The 24,988-nt window shown below is 36.6% G+C and overlaps 1 protein-coding gene across 1 annotated transcript in view; it reads right to left on the bottom strand.

The window, feature by feature from the left end:
• LOC145694426 (uncharacterized) overlaps nucleotides 1–24,988 on the bottom strand; it is a 38,757-nt gene that overhangs the window by 7,732 nt on the left and 6,037 nt on the right. The window contains exons 2-3 of the mRNA XM_081770632.1: nucleotides 18,531–18,737; nucleotides 4,716–4,916 (exon numbers count right to left, since the gene is read on the bottom strand). Of these exons, the coding sequence (XP_081626758.1) occupies nucleotides 4,716–4,916; nucleotides 18,531–18,737 (408 nt within the window). The remainder of the gene's footprint in view (nucleotides 1–4,715; nucleotides 4,917–18,530; nucleotides 18,738–24,988) is intronic.

Genomic DNA, 24,988 nt, shown 5'->3' with positions numbered 1-24,988 from the left:
AAATACTTGTAATTTTTGAACAATTATTTCGAGTTGTGCAGCAAAAGTAAAGCTGCACGAGAAATATTTCTAAAAATGTACTTAAAATATTATGTTGAGCTTCACATGAAAGGCAGTAGCGCGTTTCAAACTTATTCGATGATTTGTAACTATACATTCAATAAATGAGCTGACAAATACAGAAGATAACGTACAGTTTGACAAGTTGGCGGCAAAGTAGAAATTTAAAAAATACACGAATTTTATGGTACATATAATTAGGTATTTCCAGAAAAAATGCCTATTACATTGGTGAATATAGGCTACAACTCATACAGCTAACCTTTGTAGAGATTTATAATATGGTAGCAAAATAATAATAAATAAAAAATACTGAGTTAGGGCCAATGACTTTAACATTTTAAGTTCCTATGTGAGAGTACATCTATACAAATAATACCACACAAAGAAATTTGTTTTGTGACCTGATGGGTAATGCCAGTGACTTGGGGAACTATTCCGACATGGATTGCGTCAACGCAAAGCAATATTTAACATTTTGTTAGTGATCATCGACATAGCAGATATAGTGACTTCTTGCATTTCTTGTATGTAAAATTTCTTGAACATTGCTTCCGAATGATCCCCTTAGACGTGCAAACTAAGAAAGTGAGTAATTATCATAGTTACACCTCTTGGCTACATCCACGAGCTACAAAAAAGCCAAAGAAATTGTGCTTGCAAATCATTCTTTGTATTGCTTCAATTGGAACAAACTGTTACTTATTTCATTCATTCCTGTTTAAAAAAGAAATAGTAACAAGTCGGTAATATTTACAGATAATATTGAATTGTTTCGATATTACTCCCCTAAAGTTGCACGAGAATAAGTATATTCATCGCACGAAATAGCTATTAGGTAACTCTCGTAAACGTATTTCTACCATCTTGTTGAAATGTGAATTCGTATTACTGACCTCAAGAACAATTTATATCCACATTAAGTTTAATTAGTCCCTTCAAGAACTCAAATGGGTTTCATTTCATTGTATGTCCATTGATCAATGTTTTATTTCGTTTTAAACATTTCTTCACGATTTCTCTAACGCTGAGGGAAAAAAGGGAATTTTGAAACAGCGTTACCATCTTGTACAGCACAAAATTCTCAGCTTTTACAGAGTACCGAGTATCTCGGTAAGTACTTGACATATCGATCTCAAATAAACGTCACAATGCTCCTTAAGACATACTGGTTTCCTCTACTAATTTTAAACCATACTGTACTAGGGACCTTTTTCAAGTTATTGCATTATTTCCAAATTCAACTTTTCTCTCTTCTGTTGTGGCAACACTGTTTAACTGATCCTTCTAAACTTGAAGTCATTTTAAAGAGTTATTCCCAGTGTTTCTTTTAATGTGCACAAATAGTTACTACTTCATTCCGTGTGTGTGTTAAAGACGTTTAAATTTGACATATGTTTTACAATATTTCTCAAAAAGTATGCAACACTGATCTGCGAGTGCCATCTCTTTCGTCTTTGTTTTCATTGCTGATTCGAATTATGATATTAAATTTAGGTCATTCCATTTAAAAAATCATAACTTTATATTGGGTTGGCAACACTGTTCACCTGGTGATGTTATCCAATACATCGATAGATGTCCCCCTTCCTGTAGTTGCTTTGTGCAAAGTTTCGCTTCTCTCTCTCTCTTAGTTCGTCTGTTATAAAGGTGGGACATTATAAATGGTGCACCCGGTATAATACAGGGTGGCCCAAAAGTAGATATACAGTGCCGTACTGATTAGCTCATTGTATTTTATATCATTTCTTATTGTTATCCATTAGGTGGACTTAGTTTCTTTATTATTTGTCCTTAATGTCTATTTACTTATATCTTAAGCTCTGAAGAGTCGAACGCATAAATTAGAATGTTATACTTGATCAATACAGGGGTGTATACCTACTTTTGGGCCACCCGTAATACAGGACTAGCGCCAGGGCTGTACCCTGGAACTAGCTCCAGGGGGTAATCCGAACCGTTCTGGAGTTCGGATTACACCCACCGTGAAATCTCCACAGCTCTCTAAATGTCGTCTTATTTTAGGAGTAATTTTATAAATTAATTTGCACATTGAATTTAAATCCCCGAATACTTTGGAACCCCCACAACATAAATTCCTCCGTACGTCATTGGCTAGCACGAATGATCTTCCCAATTTTGACAGCATGTTATGTTGCAAGTACGGAGTGGCACACGAAAAACCGGTCCGCCACAGACAGGCAGACTGCGCATTATCGTCTATTGTTGCGACAACTTTTTTTTTTATCGTCCATTGTTGCGACAACTTTTATGTAGTGTGTTGTCAGTTTTGAGTGCGAAAGCAGTGAAGACTTTGTTAAATCTCAGGGAGATGTATTCTCTACAAGAAAGAATGGCAAGAGTGGAGGCGTTCGTGTCTACCGGTTCATTTAAGGAAATTTAGAACATTTTTTCAATGAAGTTTTCTGACGTTTCCGACACCGGCAAAGAGCAGCATGCAGGATTTGGTGAAGAAGTAGCGTACTACAAGTGCAGTGTGGAACCAATAAAACGTTCGTAAGAATCGAGCTCCGTCTGTTCGCACACCTGCTGTGATCGCGGATATTCAAACACGACTGATCCAGAGCTCAAAGAAGTCGACACGGATATTGTAGCAATAAGTGAACATTTCGCGTAGGTTTTGTCAACGTGTCTTAAAGGATCTACGGATGAAGCCGTACAAAGCGACATGTGTCCAAGAACTGAAGGAGGGAGGTAAGCAAAAACGTGTGAATTACTGCACGTGGTTACTTGAAATGTTTCATAATGGAATGTTGGACACAGTGCTGTATTTTATGAGTGATGAAGCCTGCTTCCATCTGACAGGACATGTAAGCAGCCAAAACAGCAGATATTGATCAACAACCAATCCACATAAGATTCATGACGAACCTCTTAAAGATCTGAAAATAGGAGTCTGGTGTGCTGTGTCAGCAAGTCGGATTGTGGGTCCCATATTTTTTGAAACAACAGTAAACAGTAATGTGTATATGCGAATAATTGAGAAATTTTACGCGCAGTTGACGCCCCATGAACGTTCCTGTGCTTTCTTTCAACAGGATGGGGCGACCTGTCACACTTCACGCGAGTCACTACCAAGAATTTATGATTCACAGAAGAAAGAACTGTCACCAAAGGATTGTGACCACCGCGTTCGCCGGAACTGACCACTTGTGGCTTTTATCTGTGGAGTAATCTTAAGGGGAAAGTGTACGCAAATACTCCAAAAACATCAGAAGACTTGAAGAACAATATTCGTAATGAGATTTTGACAATTAATGCGGCAGAGTTGCGTAAAGTGTATAATAACATGTTATTGCGCGCCCAAAAATGGAAGTGTGAAAGTATAACATGCCTATAATATATGCTAGTATGTATGCACACTATGTATACAGTGAAACCTCTCTAAAGCGGACAGCCGTGGGGAATCAAAAATTGTCCGCTATAGAGAGGTGTCCGAGGTTTCAATATTTTGTTACGTAAATTAGTAAACAAGGTAATATTCAATTAGAAAAGATATTTTTGCATGAATCATGTATTTACGAATATTACCAAAATGTTATGGTACCTGCATTATCCTCCTCCACCCAATACTCCTATGTTCGAGGTACAACTTGGAAATAAGATGTAGTTTTCTGAAGTTTACACTTATCACTACTTACTACGTTTTCAGTATGTCGCTTTAATTTGTGGGTTAATTGCAGTTCAGTAGTGTAGTTTCAGAGATAATATGCGTACCCACGGGCAAAAAATACCTAACTTCTCTTCTCCTTGGTTAGATATTATAGCGGGACAGTTGAATAACGTGTCATCCTAAACGGCGGGCAAATGTCAATCACTTTTGTGTCTAAAACAGGTTGGGTGTGAGTGGAATGCAAGCAAAGTACATAAAAGTGTTGTTAAACAGAGAAGCTTTGTCTGTGTTGCTGAGCAGATAATTGAGGAGGCAAAATATTGTCACAAAGCTTTCTCGGTGACACATGTATGAATTACTAAAAATGTGTTTTTACAATACTTTTCAACTTATTTCTAGAAAAAGTTCCCGTAATACGGAGGTAAATAATACATATAAACAAGAAAAAAGACTGTCCGTGTCCGTACTAGAGAGTGCCCGCTTCAGAGAGGTTTGCCAATATGTCTTTTCCTATGACAGTGTTTGGAGATTACAAAATATGTCCGTTACGGGAGGTGTCCGTTAGTAGAGGTTTCACTGTATATAGTGTGCAAACATGAAGGTTTTTTTTTTTTCTCAATTATGTTAAACAGAAATTATTTCTTTGAAAATTTTAATGGTCCTTTGCTCACTGATCTTTCCTCGTCAAAACTTTTAGCTACACAACAGCGGCGACATTTCTTTTTTTTTTTTTTTTTTTTTTTTTTTAAATCGAGATTTTAAAACTCCAGTGATAGATTTAATTCTAAAATACTTTTAAAACATAAATAAAGGTTTTTAATTTCACGCAGTATGGTACTACGATTACCAAAACAAATGGAAAAGGAAACGAAATTGTAAATATCTTCTGACTTATTAGCACAGTTTACTTCAAGCAAAAATATTAAAGATTCTCCCGAACATTTACAGTATGACGTTTAAAAGATAAGTGACTTATGAATATCAAAATTTGAATAAACAAAACAGTATATTTTATACTTACACTGCATTTTAGGAATACATCTTCCTCCAATTGTTGCCCTGACATAACCTTCTCGACAGTGGCAATTATAGGTTTGTGGAGTGGAACAACGTCTTGGAAGTTGGTGATGAAGTAGCTCTATTTCATATGGTAGTATGTCAGAACACGCAGTGTCACACGCAGACATAGAACCCCAGCGTGCAAACTCGTTAGGGGGACATTCTGTGAGAGAATAACAGAAAATAAATAAATAACGATATCAGATCAGACAAAGAAATTATATTAATAAATATCAGTTGTTCACCCAGAAATTTTCGTTGGAAGTGGTCCACAGTTTGGGGAAGTTGATGTGTTACCGAATGAGTGTTAAACATAAGTAGCATTTAAGTACTTACAGCTATATTCTCACCAAAAATTATAAAATTAGACGGTATTTTTCAAAAAGAAATAGTAGGGGCTATAGATGACGAATAAGGCCAAATCTTAAGTCTATATCAAGTATTCCTTTGCTAAACAAATATATTTTTATTAAGAAAGTGTAAAAATGTATGGTTACTAAGTTTTTAGGGGGTCCGGACCCGTTGACCCCGTTTTTCCTGGGTGTTCATCTAATATATATATCCTTAGGACACTGAACAAGCAAATTTAAGTTTTTTGTTCACTCCGCACATAATTACTTCTAACAAATTATTTCTAAACGAATTCAACAATTTTGTTATCTTGAGGCTCCAGTGTGTTGGCACACCGTATATGCCTTTATATGCCTTTTACAGGCGAGTTCTTGGTAAAGAACTAATAAAGCTATGGCCTATAGATGTGTCGGGCTTACAGGAAAGCTCTAGGCGTGTCTGCGGTACCAATGAGCAACGCCAGAAACTAGTAATCAGCAAAAAAAAAAAAGTTTGTAACCGGTGAAATACAACGGGAAGTTATCACTTTGAATTATCCAAGGAAACGCAGTATGTAAGTAGCCACTTTTAAAACTGAATTACCCAAACGAGAAGCGTAAAATAGGTCTACACAGAATCCCAACCGCAAAAATAGTCAGCTCAATGGTGTAACGTGGGTTCCTGTCACGATGGTATGGGCCATCCTCATCTTCCGGATCGAAGAGAAGGCATCTAGATATAGAGATTAGCTGCGGATGTATTGAATAGACAGTCGCAGGGAGATGTCCTCCAGGTTGGGGGTTTGAAAATATATATTCTGGTTTTGTGATTGAAGGGAATTTCAGGAATTGTTTCGCTGTCTCTTATTCATATACTTTGTCATTACTTGTGTTTTCATAGTGTCTGATGAAGCCAAGTGGATAGTTGGCGAAACTGTTACACGCACGATCGTATCCAGGGGGGTCTAGGGCCCCCCTAAAATTTTGCTGTCCCCCCCTAAAATTTTTACGGTAGGCTTGGAAACGAACTATAATATGATGAAGAACTATATTATGGTTGGATCGGCCCCCCCTAACTTTAGCCGGGCCCCCCTGAATCTTTGGGCTGGCTACCGGCCTGGTTACACGTTAATGCTTTCTACAATCAACTTATTGTTTTGATAAGGGAGTAGTTTTAATCAGATTTAAGAAATAAATGTTTGTGTGGTTTGTGTCACGTGTAGGCTTCGCTTGTATATAAATAAGGTAATAATGTTTGATCCTCTAATAAGTAGCTGTACATATTCAGTGCAAAATTACTTAAATAAAGTATATGCATGATCGCTCTAACATAAATTTGATTATATTTAATCCCGAGATGCAAATAAGCAACAAAATTTTACTCGCCCTAGAATAAAGCTTCTAGCCCATATCCCACAATCGAAATCATTTACTTACCTTGGTTATGATATTAAATACTCGTCCGCACCAATGAACCACTCGCCTCAGGCGAGTGGACGAGTGGTTATTTGCATCCCTGATTTAATCCAAGGATGTTATAAAATAGAGGATCTGCCTATATAACAAAATCGTAAACCCATACGTTACAGTTTCGCCAGCCCCCACTCTGCCCGCTCCGTCCAATAAGATCGCAACGTTTTGAGCCAACATTCATGGCGGAAACGAGAGTACCCAATCAGACTCTGTTGTTATGCCGATGCTCGTTTGTGTTTTGGCTTCATTAAGTTAACAGGATGAAGACACATATGGGCAGATCCTCTATTTTATAATATCCTTGATTGAATCTATCCTTTTAATTCACATTAAAGTAGTACGTCTGATGATACATGTACTATCATATGTATGACCGTTAGACGCAAACAACGGAATTCGTTCTCAGTTTTCCTGTCTGCATAAATACTGTATATCAAGACGCGTACTAATAAATGTTCTAGTAATGTATTATTATTTCTTAATTTGAGAAAACACAGAAATAATTTGGTAGTCGAACATTTAGAAAGCAGTTAAATACGAGGAGTGATCGGAAATTAAGGTTACAAAGCCTCCAGTGAAACATGTATATATTAATTCAAACAACCAATACAGCCAACAGATACAACAAACATTAAGTTATTTTTCGACATTCTCTCCATATAGGTTGAAGTACTTGTCGCATTGTGGGATGAGTTTGAAAATTCCTTCCTGGTAAAAATCCTGTCCTTGCGTGTTCAGACATGCTGTCACGAAGTGTTTCACCTCCTCGTCTGAAGCACAATATGACGAACCAGCGCTGCCAGAGTGTACGATAATTATCAAAACATACGATAATTTTGTGCTCCGATTGATACAAGATAATAATTATAAAGCGTACGATAATTTTAGGATTGGATAGAATACATATTTTCCACTGGTATTTTCCTTATGCATAACGAAGAATAGACAGGACAAAAAAAAATCGATTGTAAAACAAAAGACCAACGCTTCAGCGGACAAACCTCAGGTCAAGAAGATAGCCAGAAAATCACAATGAAACTCGGTTATCGTTTTGGGGGGCGAGAGGAACAAGTGTAGCATTGTTCTTGCATGTTTGTACCTCTATACAAGAAACAAATCAGGTTTTGTGGCAAATCCAACAGAATAGTGGTACATCAAATATTGCGAATTGACGAGCCTAACTGCTTTTTCACTTTTCCCTCCCATTATAAATATGCTTTGTGTGTGTACGAGAAATACGATAATTTCTTCCGATATTCAATAATTTTTAGTTATCGTGACGATAAATTTGTTTCTGTAGTCTGGCAACGCTGTGACGAACGCTTCTGAAGGACATTCCCAATTCTGCCAATAGATGTCGTAACATGGTCCTCCTGTTGTCCTGAATCAGCTGCTCCACGCGAGCTGTGTTCAAAACTGTTAATACCATGCTGAGTTGGCCACTGCACTCCTCGTCGGTGACGTTTTCTCTACCAGACGCAAACGTTCGACACCATTCTGCGACAAGCAGACGAGACCTTACAGTCTGTATGATCTGTCAGGAAAGTAAATGTACACCTATTTTTCGAGTCTGGCATTCCTGCGCTCCATCCGTGGAGAGTATGAGAATTAAATCAATCAAATGTTTACTGAGGGGCAAAAAGAAAAGCTTAATCTGAATAAGACATTGCAGTGGGGCACATGCTGTGAATACGAATAGTGCATTGTGTAAATAAAGGACGACACCGAAAGAGAAAACCAGAAACAGCTGTTAAACTTACAAAAAAAGAGTAAAAATTGTCGAAGTGGGAACATAAAACACAAATACAACAAATACGCCGACAACTAAATGATCACTATGCCATGATCTTGGTGTGGTGGTTAAGGTGCTGGCTTACAAATGCAAAGGACGCAAGTTCGAATCTTAAGCGAGGACATTTTAAAAATTTTTGTTAATAATACATACAACTCATGAGAGATGGTAAAAGAGGTCGTATTTAGTTTTTCGTAGCAATTATTATTGGTAATGTTTAGTACTGATAATACTTTTTGTCTTTGCGTATTGCTTTTATTCTTTTCTTCATTTCCAAAGAGAAGAATATCCGAACAAATGCCACCAAAATTCCTCATATTTTGAATGTAAACGCCATTTGCAATTAGTGAAGAATAAAAATTGAACGTTCCGATGTAGCTGCAAAAAGTAAAAAGAAAAACATGGAAGTCGACCATACTCATGGTTATTAAAAATACAATTTTTACATGCCTTACACCTCCCGACCACGTTTCTACGTTAGCAAGTAAGAGGCTTGTGTTTAGGTTAGGCTCGTCAATACGTTTTGCAAAGGGGCCCGGTTTAGCTGTGACGCACCACAGGTGCGAGAAGGGAGAAAAACACTTTTTCTCTCTCCCTCTGTGTGTCTATTTATCTATCTATTTGTATATATATAACGCTATTTGTGAATGCCATAACCACCCTAATTTTCAGCGGATTGAGACGAAACTTGGCACAAACATTAATTGTTGAAATATCTTGATGAGTTCGTTAACCAGAATAATCAGATGAAAATGTTCAAAATGGCGGCCCTTCAAACTCTTAAAAAGTTCCAAGGGAACCAAATTTCGTCCATAAATAGGTATTCAGAAAGTTTGAATAAATTTTCCTCTTTTACTGAAATATTTGTGTGCAGAAACTTATTGAAATATTGGACCCGATTAATCGCCTAAAGAAGGTTCACGCCCTTTCGCCAAGGTCAGGTTTTTTTTTTTTTTTTTTTTTTTTTTTTTTTTTTTTTTTTTTTTTGCAGGAGGGGGTTATTTTTCTATCGGAACAAGATGATTGTTACTGATGATATGAAATTACACATTGAAAGTGAAGTAACTTGTGAAACGTGTTATTTGAAAGAATAATATAATAAATGTGCTTTCCTCTAACACAGAGAACTCATGTATTTCGAGTTCGGGAGCCTGAATGGCGAGGAGTGTTATTTGATTTGCTTTTTAGTAACACATTGCATTGCAAATAAAGGTAGGCAACATTAGTGGTAAGTAAAACAACAACAACAACAACAATAATAATAATAATAATAATAATAATAATAATAATAATAATAATAATAATAATAATAATAATAATAATAATAATAGGTGTTGTTTGTGGCAAGGTAATATCTTAATTAATTCTTCTTCAAACGTAATGATTGTAACGCCTTATCTCGCTTACAAACAAAATATTAGCACTTTATATCGAGAGAACGAGAAACTGTAGAGCGATGGGAGCAACGTTGGACAGTATGCACTCATAGTACTCAGAAAAGTAAGCGATTTCAATGCAAAAGGAACGAAGAGTCATTGTCATGGGTAATCATGGGGCCACGGCAGAGCCCTCTTTAGGCAAAGTGTCAATAACTTATATCGAGAGGTGATACTGGGATGGGACCAACTTTGGACACCGTGGACCCATAAAGCGCATCGAAAAAAATAGGGGGGGGGGGGCGCCAGCCAGCCTTACTTATTTCCACATAATAATATAAAATTATATTGCCGAAACACACGCACGAGTTAGCTACTAATATTTCATATTATTATTATTATTGTTATCGACAGCGTCTTTTCATTACGTGTGCGTGTTTGACATGAAGCCAAAGAGAAGATCCATCATTCGTAGAAAGAATAATAGTCAGTTACTTTAACTGTGAACGACAGCGAAAAATACGAAGAGTGGACTACCTGTAGCGTAAAGAAGAAATATTTTCTCTCAAATGGATAAAAAACCAAGCCGAGATTGATTCGAACTCGCATGGACGGCGCGAAAAGCCAGTGCTTTGTCCACTATTTTTTTAACTGACTCACCGAACGCGTTTCAGTAACTTACTTATTGCTAATTTTACTTGCTTCACTCGTTTAACTTGCTTTTTCTAATAACTTATAACGACAGGGACACGAACACGGAAACATCGAGAACAGTTAAAAATGATAGATGCTCTCCCGCCGGGAATCGAACGCGGGACTCCATACACCAAAGGCGCACGTGCTAGCGACTAGACCAGCGGGAAGGGCACCGCTCTTTCCCTGTGTCGTTAGGGATTACGACCACTGTATTGCCAGCTATTACTTCTGTGGGTTGTATACTATGATCACATGTTTCTTCTTTGCTGGAAGAGTAAAACCTACATTTTATGTAATACATGAGGTATTTAGACCTACATGCTCTTCATATAATGTAATAAAAGGGTCATGCTGAGAATAAGGAAAAGAACATTCCTTGGACAAAACGGAAACTATTGGCATCAGAAATATTTATCTACGAGGCATGCGCAGTAGTATATTTCAGAATAGTTTCTGTTTTGTTCAGTAAACGAAGAAAGGGGTATTAAAAAGCAAATATGTCGCGTCAACGAGATCGACCAGATTTGACAGGGGCGAAAGCAGATGTATAGTAATACAACAACTTCGCTCAGTTGATACGAGCCGAGCCGGTTGATATCACTACCCGAGTTGGTCTTCTGCTTGGGCTCAAGAATTCGACCGTGCAGGTCTCAGCCTTAATTTTAAGAACTACAGTATAATTTTAAGTACTACAAGAAAAATATTATACAGTAATTTCGCCGTGCAAGTTCAATAGTATAATAATAATAATAATAATAATAATAATAATAAAACATTTTCATCGGTCGTGCGCGGAAAGTGAGAATTAAATCAATCACATGTGAAGTCAATGTAAGAAGAAAAGCCTAAACTGAATAAGACATTGAAGCGGGTCACTAGCTGGGAATAAGAATAGTGCACGGTGTAAATAAAGGACGACACCGAAAGAGAAATCCAGAAACAGCAGGTAAAAGGAGAAAAAAGAGTAGACATTGTTTAAGTGGAAACATAAAATACAAATACGAATAGGGATGAGCACAAGTCGAGCCAAAATTCAATTCAATTCCAGTACAATTTGAGTCGAGTCAAAGGTAATTTTCTTGAATTGAGTTCCGAGCCAAGTCGCTGTTTTCGAGGTCTAGTTTCGAGTTGAGTTGAGTTTGATAATGGCTCTCTCGCTCGTTCAGCTCGTTTTAACTCGTTTTGAAATATTGGCCTGATCAGACTGGAAAGCAAAAGCCATGAGAAATGTAAGCAGTAATGTGGAATACTTTTAGTGTTGCTCACGACAGAGGTGCGTCTCATCTCGTAATTTTAGTGCATCTCATGGGGCAATTTTAGTGTATCTCGTGTCGTCTAGATAACGAGAAGACAAGAGTTTATTATTATTATTATTATTATTATTATTATTATTATTATTATTATTATTATTATTATTATTATTACGAGACAGCCTCAAATGTCGTAATCACCAATATAAGTATATACTGTAGTTCTTAAAATCAAGGCTGAGATCTGCACGGTCGAATTCTTGAGCCCAAGCAGAAGACCAACTCGGGTAGTGATATCAACCGGCTCGGCTCGTATCAACTGAGCGAACAGCTCGAGTCGGCTCGGTTGGGATGAGCCGATGACCCGAGCCGGCTTAGTTGGAACAAGCCATCGACTCAGCTCAATTGAGCCGATGGCTCGAGCTTTCTCGGTTGGGATGGGTCACCTACTCGGCTCATGTGAACCGGTTCGAGCCAGCTAAGTTGAAACTAGTTCATCAGCACGTTTCGACTCAGCTCAACTAAGCCGATGGCTCAAATCGGCTCGGTGTGGTGAGCTGTTGGCTCGGCTCACTTCTCGATTCGGTTCGATATTGAATGAGCTGTAAGCCGAGCCGCTCGAGCCGTTGAGAAGCCCAAACCCGGTCCCAGCTGTTTTGAATATGTTTGGATGAAGCCTATAACTTTTAACAATTTTTTGCTCGAGCCCGAATACTTGCCCCTTCGGAACTCAAACCCAGAACGTGACCGATGTCCTTGCCTCCTGAAGACTTCCAGACGACCGAGATCGACAGTCAATTAGCTTTTACTATTCAGATACAAACCGTATATCTTTTAAAGATTATACATGGAGTTGATATAATAATAATAATAATAATAATAATAATAATAATAATAATAATAATAATAATAATAATAATAATAATAATAGTTTTAAACTTGCCCTGAAATTTGGCAAAACTTACTTAAAAGTAGAGATTTCGGGGAAAGGGTTCCGTACCTTCAAGAAGCACCTCTGCAACTACCAACATTTTAAACTAGAACCTTTTATTGAAGTTTCATGTAGAAAGTATGTTTTGAGGAAAATAACTGTAATAAATATAACTGAATATCACGCGACAGTAAGGCATATAATAAACTAATTTTTAGAATATGCAGAGGTAAATATAAAAGCTTTGCTACAAAAATACCTACACAGAGCATAATTCAATGAGCTCTGAAATACAATGTAACGAAATAGCCTATGAGATTCAGTCTACAGAGCAATTGTTACTTAAAGAATGGACATACACTATTTCGAGAATCGAGACAAGACGGGAAATGTTTACGATACTTTTCGTCTCGTCTCGATTCTCATCTCCAAAGAGAGACGAAAATTTTGATTTAGCCCTGACCCGTCTCGAATGTAAAATGTTAATTCTCATGTTATTTTATTTGTTTTAGAAACGAGATGAGAAACTCCTCTTCTCGTGAGCAACATTAAACCAAACCGGAATATTCTTTCCAAATGTCACGTTTCTCCTTGTAATGGTATGACCTGAGCGATAATTTAGCTTCTAGCTTTTAATCTTCTACGAGATAATAATAATTATTATTATTACTATTATTATTCCTGAAGATTTGATAGTTCAAGTATTGAAACATCCGAGTATTCAAATATCTGAATATAATAAAACGTATGTTATCGCTGATCAATCGCCATCAAAAATTCTAAAGTAAGAAAAAAAAATTGCAACGTGCATTCGCAGAAGCACCTTGACCACTGAACCGCGATCGCTACGCGGTAAACGATCCGTCTTTAGTCTGGTTACGTTAGGTTTCTTTGTCTCCGCTTTGCAAACTTGTATGTTATATTTTTCGATTCAAAATGTCTTTCGTATTTCTTTTATGAAGTCGGCAAAGTTTATATTAATAACTTGAGTTTTTCTTAAACCACTGGTTCACAAGTTCGTTCTTTCTCCACACGAAACTACAAATATGACAGATTGAATTCTCATACTCCCCATTTCTTTCAAAGCAGTCGCCATTACCTGGTCAAAGACTTATTTCCGCCACGATTCATATTAACCAAAATAAATTCATTTTTCGGAAGCGGAACTTTCACTTTCTGGATTTCGCAAAATTATGGAATTCAGTTATACTCCGGAATTCAGAATAATTTCGGAACTCGGAAAGAATCCAGAATTTAGAAAATTCCGGAATTGAGAAAAACTCCGACTTTCGAAAAAATCCGGATTTTCCGAATTCCGGAATGTTAACGAAATCAGAAATTTCTAAATTCCGGATTTTTCCGAATTCCGAAATTATTACAAAATTGGAATTTTCCGAATTCCGGAATTTGTCCGGCTTTACTTTCGGGAGTCCGAAAACTAATAATTCCGGAACGGGCTATCCCTAGTTTATACACAACCTTTCAGAACACTAAGCTAGTAGCTGTCTACAAACAAACAAGTAATGCAAAGCATGTTGTATACTGCAATACGTCATGTATTAAAATCCGACACCATGACCCTTTTATTACATTATATGAAGAGCATGTAGGTCTAAATACCTCATGCATTACATATAATGTAGGTTTTACTCTTCCAGCAAAGAAGAAACATGTGATCATAGTATACAACCCACAGAAGTGATAGCTGGCAATACAGTAGTCGTAATCCCTAACGACACAGGAAGTGAGCATTGCCATCGCCGCTGGTCTAGAGGCTAGCACGTGAGCCTTGTGTGTATGGAGTCTCGGGTTCGATTCTCGGCGGGAGAGCATCTATCATTTTTAACTGTTCTCGATGTTTCTGTGTTTGTGTCCCTGTCGTTATAAGTTATTCGAAAAAGCAAGTTAAACGAGTGAAGCAAGTAAAATTAGCAATAAGTAAGTTACTGAAACGCGTTCGGTGAGTCAGTTAAAAAAATAGTGGACAAAGCACTGGCTTTTCGCGCCGTCCATGCGAGTTCGAATCAATCCCGGCTTGATATTTTATCCATTTGAGAGAAAGTATTGTTTCTTTTCGCTACAGGATGGATTTTCTCTTTGGTTTCATGTCAAACATGCTCACGTAATGAAAAGACGCTGTAGATAATAATAATAATAATAATAATAATAATAATAATAATAATAATAATAATAATAATAATAATAATAATAATAATAATATGAAATATTAGTAGCTAACTCGTGTGTGTATTTCGACAATATAATTTTATATTATTATGTGGAAATAAGTAAGGCTCGCTGGCGCCCGCCTCCCTAATTTTTTCGATGCGCCTTATGGGTCCACGGTGTCCAACGTTGGTCCCATCCCAGTATCACCTCCTGTTTTCTCGATATGAGCTATCGACATTTTGCCTAAAGAGGGCTCTGCCGTGGCCCCATGAGTACCCATGACAATGACTCTTCGTTCATTTTGCATTGAAATCGCTTACTTTTCTGAGTACTATGAGTGCATACTGTCCAACGTTGGTCCCATCGCTCTACAGTTTCCCGTTCTCTCGATATAAATTGCTAATATTTTGTTTGTAAGGGAGATATGGCGTTACAATCATTACGTTTGAAGAAGAACTGAGGAAGATATTGCCTTGCCACAAACAACACCTATTATTATTATTATTATTATTATTATTATTATTATTATTATTATTATTATTATTATTATTATTATTATTATTGTTGTTGTTGTTGTTTTACTTACCACTAATGTTGCCTACCTTTATTTGCAATGCAATGTGTTACTAAAAAGCAAATCAAATAACACTCCTCGCCATTCAGGCTCCCGAACTCGAAATACATGAGTTCTCTGTGTTAGAGGAAAGCACATTTATTATATTATTCTTTCAAATAACACGTTTCACAAGTTACTTCACTTTCAATGTGTAATTTCATATCATCAGTAACAATCATCTTGTTCCGATAGAAAAATAACCCCCTCCTGCAAAAAAAAAAAAAAAAAAAATGACCTTGGCGAAAGGGCGTGAACCTTCTTTAGGCGATTAATCGGGTCCAATATTTCAATAAGTTTCTGCACACAAATATTTCAGTAAAAGAGGAAAATTTATTCAAACTTTCTGAATACCTATTTATGGGCGAAATTTGGTTCCCTTGGGACTTTTTAAGAGTTTGAAGGGCCACCAGTTTGAACATTTTCATCTGATTATTCTGGTTAACGAACTCATCAAGATATTTCAACAATTAATGTTTGTGCCAAGTTTCGTCTCAATCCGCTGAAAATTAGGGTGGTTATGGCATTCACAAATAGCGTTATATATATACAAATAGATAGATAAATAGACACACAGAGGGAGAGAGAAAAAGTGTTTTTCTCCCTTCTCGCACCTGTGGTGCGTCAGAGCTAAACCGGGCCCCTTTGCAAAACGTATTGACGAGCCTAACCTAAACACAAGCCTCTTACTTGCTAACGTAGAAACGTGGTCGGGAGGTGTAAGGCATGTAGAAATTGTATTTTTAGTAACCATGAGTATGGTCGACTTCCATGTTTTTCTTTTTACTTTTTGCAGCTACTTCGGAACGTTCAATTTTTATTCTTTACTAATTGCAAATGGCGTTTACATTCAAAATATGATTAATTTTGGTGGCATTTGTTCGGATATTCTTCTCTTTCGAAATGAAGACAAGAACAAAAGCAATACGCAAAGACAAAAAGTATTATCAGTACTAAACATTACCAATAATAATTGCTACGAAAAACTAAATACGACCTCTTTTACCATCTCTCATGAGTTGTATGTATTATTAATAAAAATTTTTAAAAATGTCCTTGCTGAGGATTCGAACTTGCGTCCTTTGCATTTGTAAGCCAGCACCTTAACCACCACACCAAGATCATGGCATGGTGATCGTTTAGTTGTCGGCGTATTTGTTGTATTTGTGTTTTATGTTCCCACTTCGACAATTTTTACTCTTTTTTTGTAAGTTTAACAGCTGTTTCTGGTTTTCTCTTTCGGTGTCGTCCTTTATTTACACAATGCACTATTCGTATTCACAGCTTTTGCCCCTCTGCAATGTCTTATTCAGATTAAGCTTTTCTTTTTGCCCCTCAGTAAACATTTGATTGATTTAATTCTCATACTCTCCACGGATGGAGCGCAGGAATGCCAGACTCGAAAAATAGGTGTACATTTACTTTCCTGACAGATCATACATAAATCTCTTACCAGCTGTCGGTGAATTTCAGCCGCGGTTACATGCATGGGCGGCGATTAGGGGGGGGGGCAAAGGGGGGCAGTTGCCCCCCCACTTTTTTGAAATGACCCATTAATGTATATAGTTTTATTTGGAAATATTAAGTTTTTATATGTATTAATGGTTCATAGAATAACAATTGTGCCATAAAATGTTTGCCGTCTCGTGAGTACGTATTGGTTGTCTTCTGGTTCAGTTAAGAAAGCTACAGGAATTGCATTTTAGTTATCACGAAAAATGGCCCAAAAATTAACCTATTGGAGCGCCATAATTCAAGTGTATTTTCATTCTTGTTACAAGGGCTCAATATGTTAGTCAGCCGTTTTGGTACAAATTGAGATAACATTTCGTACAAAAAAGAAGTCCTTCACAACTTGTGAATCACAAGTTATTCTTTAATTGCACAAAAATCGAAAGTTCCTAAAATGTCTTTTCATCTTTCTAATACTAAGGAATGTTTTGATTTGATTTGATTTTTTTTGAGTTTAACATCCCGTTCAGCAGTGAGGCTATATGAGACGAGGACCTACTGATTAACGTGGAATACGAACCACATGAGCTCCCGCCAGGAATCGAACCCGGGTTTCCCACGTCAAAGGCAATGTTTGCAGTGTAATATACGAGTTTAGGGGTGTACATATACAATTTTGTATATACGATTAAATTTAGTGAATTCAACATAATTCTATGTTTTAGGATTATTTTGTATAACTGGAGTGATTCTAAGTATTGTTGAGTTTTGATGTACGTATTCCAAGAAAGTGAAAATTGTACATGCAACAAATATGCTTCGGGAAGCTGCAAAAGTACTTCTTTAAATGTCGCAGCATATGTTTGTAGTATTTACTATCTTTCTAAGAGTAATAACATACATTTAATAGCATGTGTGGAATTAAAAATATAAGTTGTTCATTAATCCCCGGTTTCAATGTAAGTTATGCAAAACAAGCCTCATTTTTCATTACTATTCGATTAATATTATTTTTTCTGTTTATTTGTTTTGCAAATTTGTTAAATAGGCCCCTAATCTGATCACACAATTTTCCAGACAGTTCTTGAGCAAGGAATCAAATCTCTTTTTACGCCTTCGTTGTTTAAGAGTAAAAAGGGCTAGTATTTACTTGCGTTGCTCTTGCCAATTTACTTTTAAAAATATGAAACATGATATATGGTATTTTAACTGGAAAAGAGAGTATCCTAATAGTTATACAACCTTTCGTCAAACAAAATGTTAGAAGAAACCAGGAAAACTAACATTGATATACAAATATTGAGATCATGTCTTGCCCCCCCACTTTTAACGTCCAACCGCCGCCACTGGTTACATGTTTAGCCCACAGATATCGAATAACTGAGCGAACTTCTTCGCGAGACCAGTTTCCCAAACGAGTTGCCATTTGTGTTTACCTACAACTAGCGCCGTATGTGGCGGGTGACTGAAACTCTGCACAGTTGCCAACTCCATGTATTAAAATTACCGCACACTCCTCATTCCTCTATAACAGACGAAACTCCAGAAATATCAGTCTTATAACTTTAGTTTCTGATTCTCAATTATAATGATTGGCCTTGAAGAAATAAGTAACTTTAATCTAATAATATTAAAGTTTAGGAACTCAAACTGTATTGAAAAATATCCATGCAACTAGTTGAAAATATCTAATTACCTAGATGTAAATTACATTCATCTGCCGGGACACATTTTCCAGTTTTGGAATTCCTTACATGAAACAATCTACAGCCACAGCGTAGAACTGGAACCTCATAACAGGGGGGTACAGTTTGATTATTGAGCACAAGTTGAATCTTCTCACACGTTAGATCACATTTTGCGGGTGGAAGTGGCGCTGGACCATATTCGGTTTTGTCGCAAACTGGAACAAAAACAGAAGCATACATTAAAAATATACCAAATCTTAAAACTCTGGAATTATTGTAAATGTTTAACTTTTGTAAAAATGTGTGTAAACAATTCAAGGCTGGCTTGAATACAAAATATTAAGTGTCTAAATTTAATGAATTAAGTCAGGATTATTTCCAAAATCAAATCCGGTTTATTGGAATAAGTTAAAAAAAAAAAAAAAAACTTAATTCCCTAGTAGCAATGTTGGTTGGCTCACCGTTGGGAATTGAGTGGGATTTGGTCAAAACGGTGAGTAATGATCAGTGCGGAACTTCCAGACAAGGAAATATGTACCGTGTCCTGCGAAAACGAACTAAGCGCCACTTTCATACTTTTAAGAAAATTACGTATAAAGGTTGATGTCCAGCATTAATGTAGCCGTAATCAAAAGTGATTTTTTTTTTTTTTTTTTGGAAAGGTGTTGGTTTTCCTCTCTTTTCGATTGTGCAAAACGTTCTAATGGTTATCAGGAACCAATCGTCGCATTTACATGGATTTTTCAAGTTTGGCGTTTAGTTCACTTTTGCATAACACGGTACATATGTGGATTGCATTGCGCAGTTTTACGTAAAAGGATCACCTACATTCACTCAACAAGTAGAGTCTTTACTTCAGCTCTAGACTTGCCATTCGCTTAGAAGTTACATAAACTACAGACGAGGCGGAACCTACTAAGTTTTACTTCAGCTGCCACAAGGATCATAATGTAAGTGCCTTTTCATATTAACCTTCTCTGATACTTTCACATTCCTTGCTTCGTATCTCAAGCACAGTCTTTATACACGTTATGAGAGCAAGTAATGAAATTAAAACCTCTTTACCACTCAATAATCAGTTTCCTATTCTCTCCGATCCATGTTTGTATCTATCTCTCGCAACATTATGTGAGAAATCAACTTAAGATTTAGATAGACTAAGAACCTACAACCAAGGGTTCAATTGTATGTAGTGTTCTTTACAGAATAACAATATATTATTGTTTTGGTATTCCTTAAATCATGGTATGTGTCAGGGTATTTTTGCTCACATAAGTTTGAGACACAAGCCACAAAACATATGAATTTTGTTTATATTCTGTGCGTTTTCTTTGTAATTGAGAACACTTTTCTTTCGTGTTGGAGAATACTCAAACGCATTTTTTTTTTTTTTTTTTTTTTTTTTTTTTTTTTACGCGCGCTACCCTAGCGGGTGAGGTTAGATATACATCGAAGTTGCACCATCCGAGTGTGACGTAATGTTACGTGGTGCTATCACGGGGACAAAGATGGAATACAACGAGCCATGTGGGGCTTCTAATACGATTGGCTAGTGATGTATCACTCCCACTCCCCACGGGGAGGAGCAAATTATACACGTGTATTTTGACAATACTGTCTAGTGTTGTCCAAATACTTACAGCAGCAGCAGAAAAAAAAAGAAACTCGAAAGATTATTTTTAAAAAAGTATTTGAATTTCGCTCGTAAACAACTGTTGCTTAGTGAGTAAAGGTTTGCCTTTGTGTTTAACCACAACACTCGCGGAGCCGGGATTCATGCCAGTCATCTTTCAGACTTTAAAAGCAGAACACCCGTCCACAGTTGAGTTGGCGCCATAATTACTGCGCATGTTTAGTGTTTATTTCTATTGTTTCATTAGCCACACTCGATTGCACTATTAGATAATCCGTATTATATTTTTGTCATTTATAATAATATAGCAGTTTTATATGAAGCTTCATTGTAAAAGTAATAATGCAATCACATGAACTATTTTGCGGAGGAGTACAAGCGTTGGTAGGACAACAGCAAATCAATGAGATTTAGTTTCACGTGGCTTTGTTTATCGCAGTTTAGAGCTTACGCCGAACAATGTATAGAAAAAGGTACCCTTTAAAGTTTTACATATCCTTAAATTTTGCCAAGTGTTATAGAAATACTGTTACAAGATATAAACATACAGATTTTTTTTCCTTGAACCAAAGACGATAACCGGTTCGATTCCCGACGGGAATTCATGTAATTCGTATCCTTTAAGCTGTAGGTCCACGTATTATATAGCCTCGCTGCTGAACGGGACGCTAAACTCAAATCCAATCCGTAATTAAAATCTAATTAAATATATGTAAATACCTGTTAAATAACTTCTAGTATATGTGATGCATATAGTGGGTGTGGAATAAAGAATAATATTACGTAAATACGAAGAATAATATCATCATCATCATCATGGGTATTTTGCCATTATTGTAATGTCACTTACCGCAGCTGATAAGCTTGCATGCTTCACGGTCTTCTGCTAAGGTCTTCGTCTTTAAGTGCGATTTTTCTGTTTTGATTTTGTCCATTAATTGTAGTCTTCTTCGGCCCCTCCCTCTCTTTCCTGCCGCCATATCCTCTAGCACGTCCCTCATGATACAGTTCCTTCTTAGCCAATGTCCCAATCATTTACTCTTCCTCTTCTTAATAATATTTAAAATTGTTCTTTTCTCACCCAGAATTCTAACACCCTCTCATTCGTTTTCCGCTCGACTCACCTAATTCTCTCCATTCTTCTCCACACCCACATTTCGAAGGCTTCCAGTCGTTTTTCATCATTTTCGCGTAATGTCCATGTTTCTGACCCATACAGCATGCTTGTAGGTACCAAATTTCCCCTCAATATTTAATATGAATAATTGCTTAGTATGTGTGTTTGCTTATTTAGTACAACAACTAATGTAGGTTTAGCCTATAATATTTTGTGAATATGGTCGCCTAATAGCAGAGCATTTCAAAATATTCGTTATTACAACAATAAGGTTCTAACAAAGTTTACTTCTGAAAATGTATAATACTTTTAATACAGTTGCTTACATTGCAAAAGGGGTGTCACGACTTCCCGATAAGGTGACAAAATAGTATATCTGTGTACGATCTACAACATGATGGCCTCTTCAGCTATTTACGGAACTTTATCTCTAAATTCAAACATTTTATAAGTCGACAAGATTTGGGGGTTTCGAAACAAGTAAAACGTGATAGACGAAAAGGAACTTTGGAAAGATTTAGTGTATATTCATGCTATATGATATTTGAATGTCATTGTGGAGACAAATAAAAGATGTTGAAACAGCATTTCCGGAACCATGAACTATAACAAACGTTGGACTGTAGAGTACAATATGTTATTGGCTGATACAAGTGAGGAGTAGAAAGATATTTATTTCCCTATAGCAACAACAACAACAACAAAAAAAAATCTCTCCTTGATTTTTCAGCAAATCTTAATCGTAAATACACATTCCTCTTCTTTCTCGTAACAGATTTGTTAAGTGCAAGCTCGAAATATGGTGGCCAATAACTCGGGAACTAAACAGTGTTGCCAAAACTTTGAGACAAAAATTCCCTAACAAAGAGATTAAATATCTCCAGTCTGGAGTGAAAAGTCGCTAGAAATTATTCGCGGAATTCCTTCTCCATTTACAGTGTTTGAATCTTTGAAGTGTAGACAAAATTTATATGGCTTATCATGATTTCAAGGATTATTTCTACTTAAGTTTGTAAGGTACTGACGTTATGTGATATTTAAAAATGAACAAATAACGAAAGTCTACCAAAAAAAAATGTAAACACCGCTTCAGTTTAACTCTCTCTTTGCCAGCTAATCGAGTTTCTATATGATTAATATTTCTCAACTGCAAATGTGCGAACTAAAGGGCATAGAAGGTTCGAATTGTTCTCCATAAGAGGGCAATAAGTAACAAAAAACAAAGTGAGATTTTGGAGGGTCAGTCATTTTGTATAGTTACCAAACTCCCTGCCGGTCGTCCGTTCCTTTTCTTAAAATTAAAAAAAACATATCCCAATATTACTTCAGACTAAAAGTGTTTGATTACAGAAGAACAAGTTTGTGGCAGAAAAGTCGATAGATTTGAAACTAAGTCGCATAACTCCAACCGCGATATAAAAATTACCAGAAAAGGCACCAATCGTAAAAAATTATTTTTTGTCACTATCTTGGAAATCAAATTCCTTAGATTTAGCGACTTTTTCTTCCCCAAAGTGGTACCACTGGCAGGCATTTTGGTTCCTGAGATATTGGTTATCAAACTTCGAATTTGTATTTAAATAAGTCGAAATCCCAAATTCGATGGAAAATATCTCGAGGATCATAAATCTACACAACATATTTCATATCCGTAATAAGCTTATGAACATCTACAACCACGCTAAATTTGGTTAAAATTGAATGAGCATCGCCGATCGGTTTCAGTGAAATTTCTTGATTTTCCTGGGGGGCGGTGGATCAGTGATAGAGCGCTTACCTCTGGTGCATGAGGTCAGTGGTTCGATCCCAAGCCAAGTGTATTTGTGGTCGTCCGTGGGTTTTAAGGAGGTATTCATAAATTTATGTACAAAATGCATGTCCTGATTTTTTCTTAATTTCATCTAAAAGTTATCACTAGGGCTCGGAAGTTGAGGAAAAAATCCTCTTTTTTACGAGTACCCGAAGACAAAGCTTACATATATGTTCATCTTGGGTCATTGTAGGTCAGAAAATGGTGGATTTTATGTTCTTTTTTTCTTTTGCCTTTTTCGGCGTTTTTTCTTTATTTTTTGTTCATTGGTCTTTTCTTAAGCTTTTCATATGTCTTGACGTATTTTTTTGCACTTCATCTTTCGACAACAAATTTACTGGCCATTAACTCGAATCACCACCACCTCTTAAATATCTTCTCTTTTTTTCACTAAAGAAAATTTCAATGATAAGACATTCTTCAACAACTGGACTGATAAGACCAAATCTGCAACAATCACAAATCAGATAAGGAGGCGTAACAATGTCCTGCAGCAAGAGGGGGGACGTAAGGGTGGAAAAGATTTCTTATTTTAGTTTCTACTTCATTTTGTGGAAAAAAAGACAGATCGTTAACCTACCAGAAGCTTGTATTTCTTGAGCATTATATTCATTAAATATGTAATTCTAATTAAATTGGGTCTTATTTTTACGTCCTTTTTTTTCAGTTTTTAGGTCCTTTTTTTTAGATATTTTTATGTCTTTTTATATGTCCTTTTTAGGCAATTTTTAGATCTTCACAGGCCCGTAGCCAGCCCAAAATGTAGTGGGGGGCCGGCTGCAGTAGGGGGGTCCGATCCAACCGTATTATAGTTCATCACCATATTATAGTTCATTTGCAAGCTTACCGTGAAAATTTTAGGGGACCAGCAAAAATGTAGGAGGGCCCGGCCCCCCTAGATCCCCCCTGGATACGGGCTTGGGTATTCGACTTCCGAGCCCTAGTTATCACAATCCTTCCGTTTCATGAAAGGTGTACGAAGAGTGTAAGATAACATTTTTTAACCATATTTATCATTGGAGTGTATTGCGTAATTAGTTGTATATCTTAAAACGTTAATAAATGAGAATTAGCTCAGGAGAGTAATGCTCCCGGAAGTAGGAACGAAAAACACAGTTCTGATTGGTTGGCGTTATCCATTTCTTGCAACGTTGCATTCAAATAGCAGAAATAAAACAATTGTTGTTGTTGGTCTTCGTGGCTATATGCTAGTAATGAAAATTTCTTTTGGCGTGAGTTCAAACCCGGCCCGAGGAAAGTTTTTTTTACATTTTTTTTACATTTTTATAACACTTTTTAAATTAAAATAATATGAAAATAATACTCAAAAAAGTGATTTACTTACTTTTGTGCAGATAAGTAGTAAGTTAGTAGTAGTAGGAACGAGTTAGAAGCCCCACAGGACTCGTTTTGTTCCCCTTGTACTCCATGATATAGGGCTAGTTTTTTCCCCTTGTACTCCATGATATAAATTTTGTGACCAACTTAAAACAACTGGCTAGGATAGCGCGTAAAACAGCTGACTAGAGTAGCGCGCGAAAAAACGTAGTTCCGGGAGTATTACTCTCCCGAGCGGGTCGTAATAAATGGTCTGCATTATGTTCGTAGAAACACTTCATCTATTTATACTTTCATATTTTATGTAATATTAAAACAATGTTTGAGAACTATGACTTGGGTGAATTAAAATTGCTCACGAGACTTCTGAGATTTCTTGTATCATCTCGAAAATAAGATGGGGGATATGATGGTATAGTGGTAGGAGCGTTTAGCTCTGGTATGTTGGGTCCTTGGTTCGATTTCCCGCCAGCTAAGTTTGAGGTGGTCAATGATGTGTCCGTGAGTTTTCTCGGTGTATTTCCTTTCACATTCTCATCCCACCAAGTTTTCATAATCATTCACTTGT

Source organism: Thermobia domestica, chromosome 9 (genome assembly GCF_964235325.1).
Source record: "Thermobia domestica chromosome 9, izTheDome1.hap1.1, whole genome shotgun sequence".
NCBI lineage: Eukaryota > Metazoa > Arthropoda > Insecta > Zygentoma > Lepismatidae > Thermobia > Thermobia domestica.
Note: the sequence above shows the minus strand (reverse complement) of the source record. Positions and strands in the feature narration are given on the sequence as shown.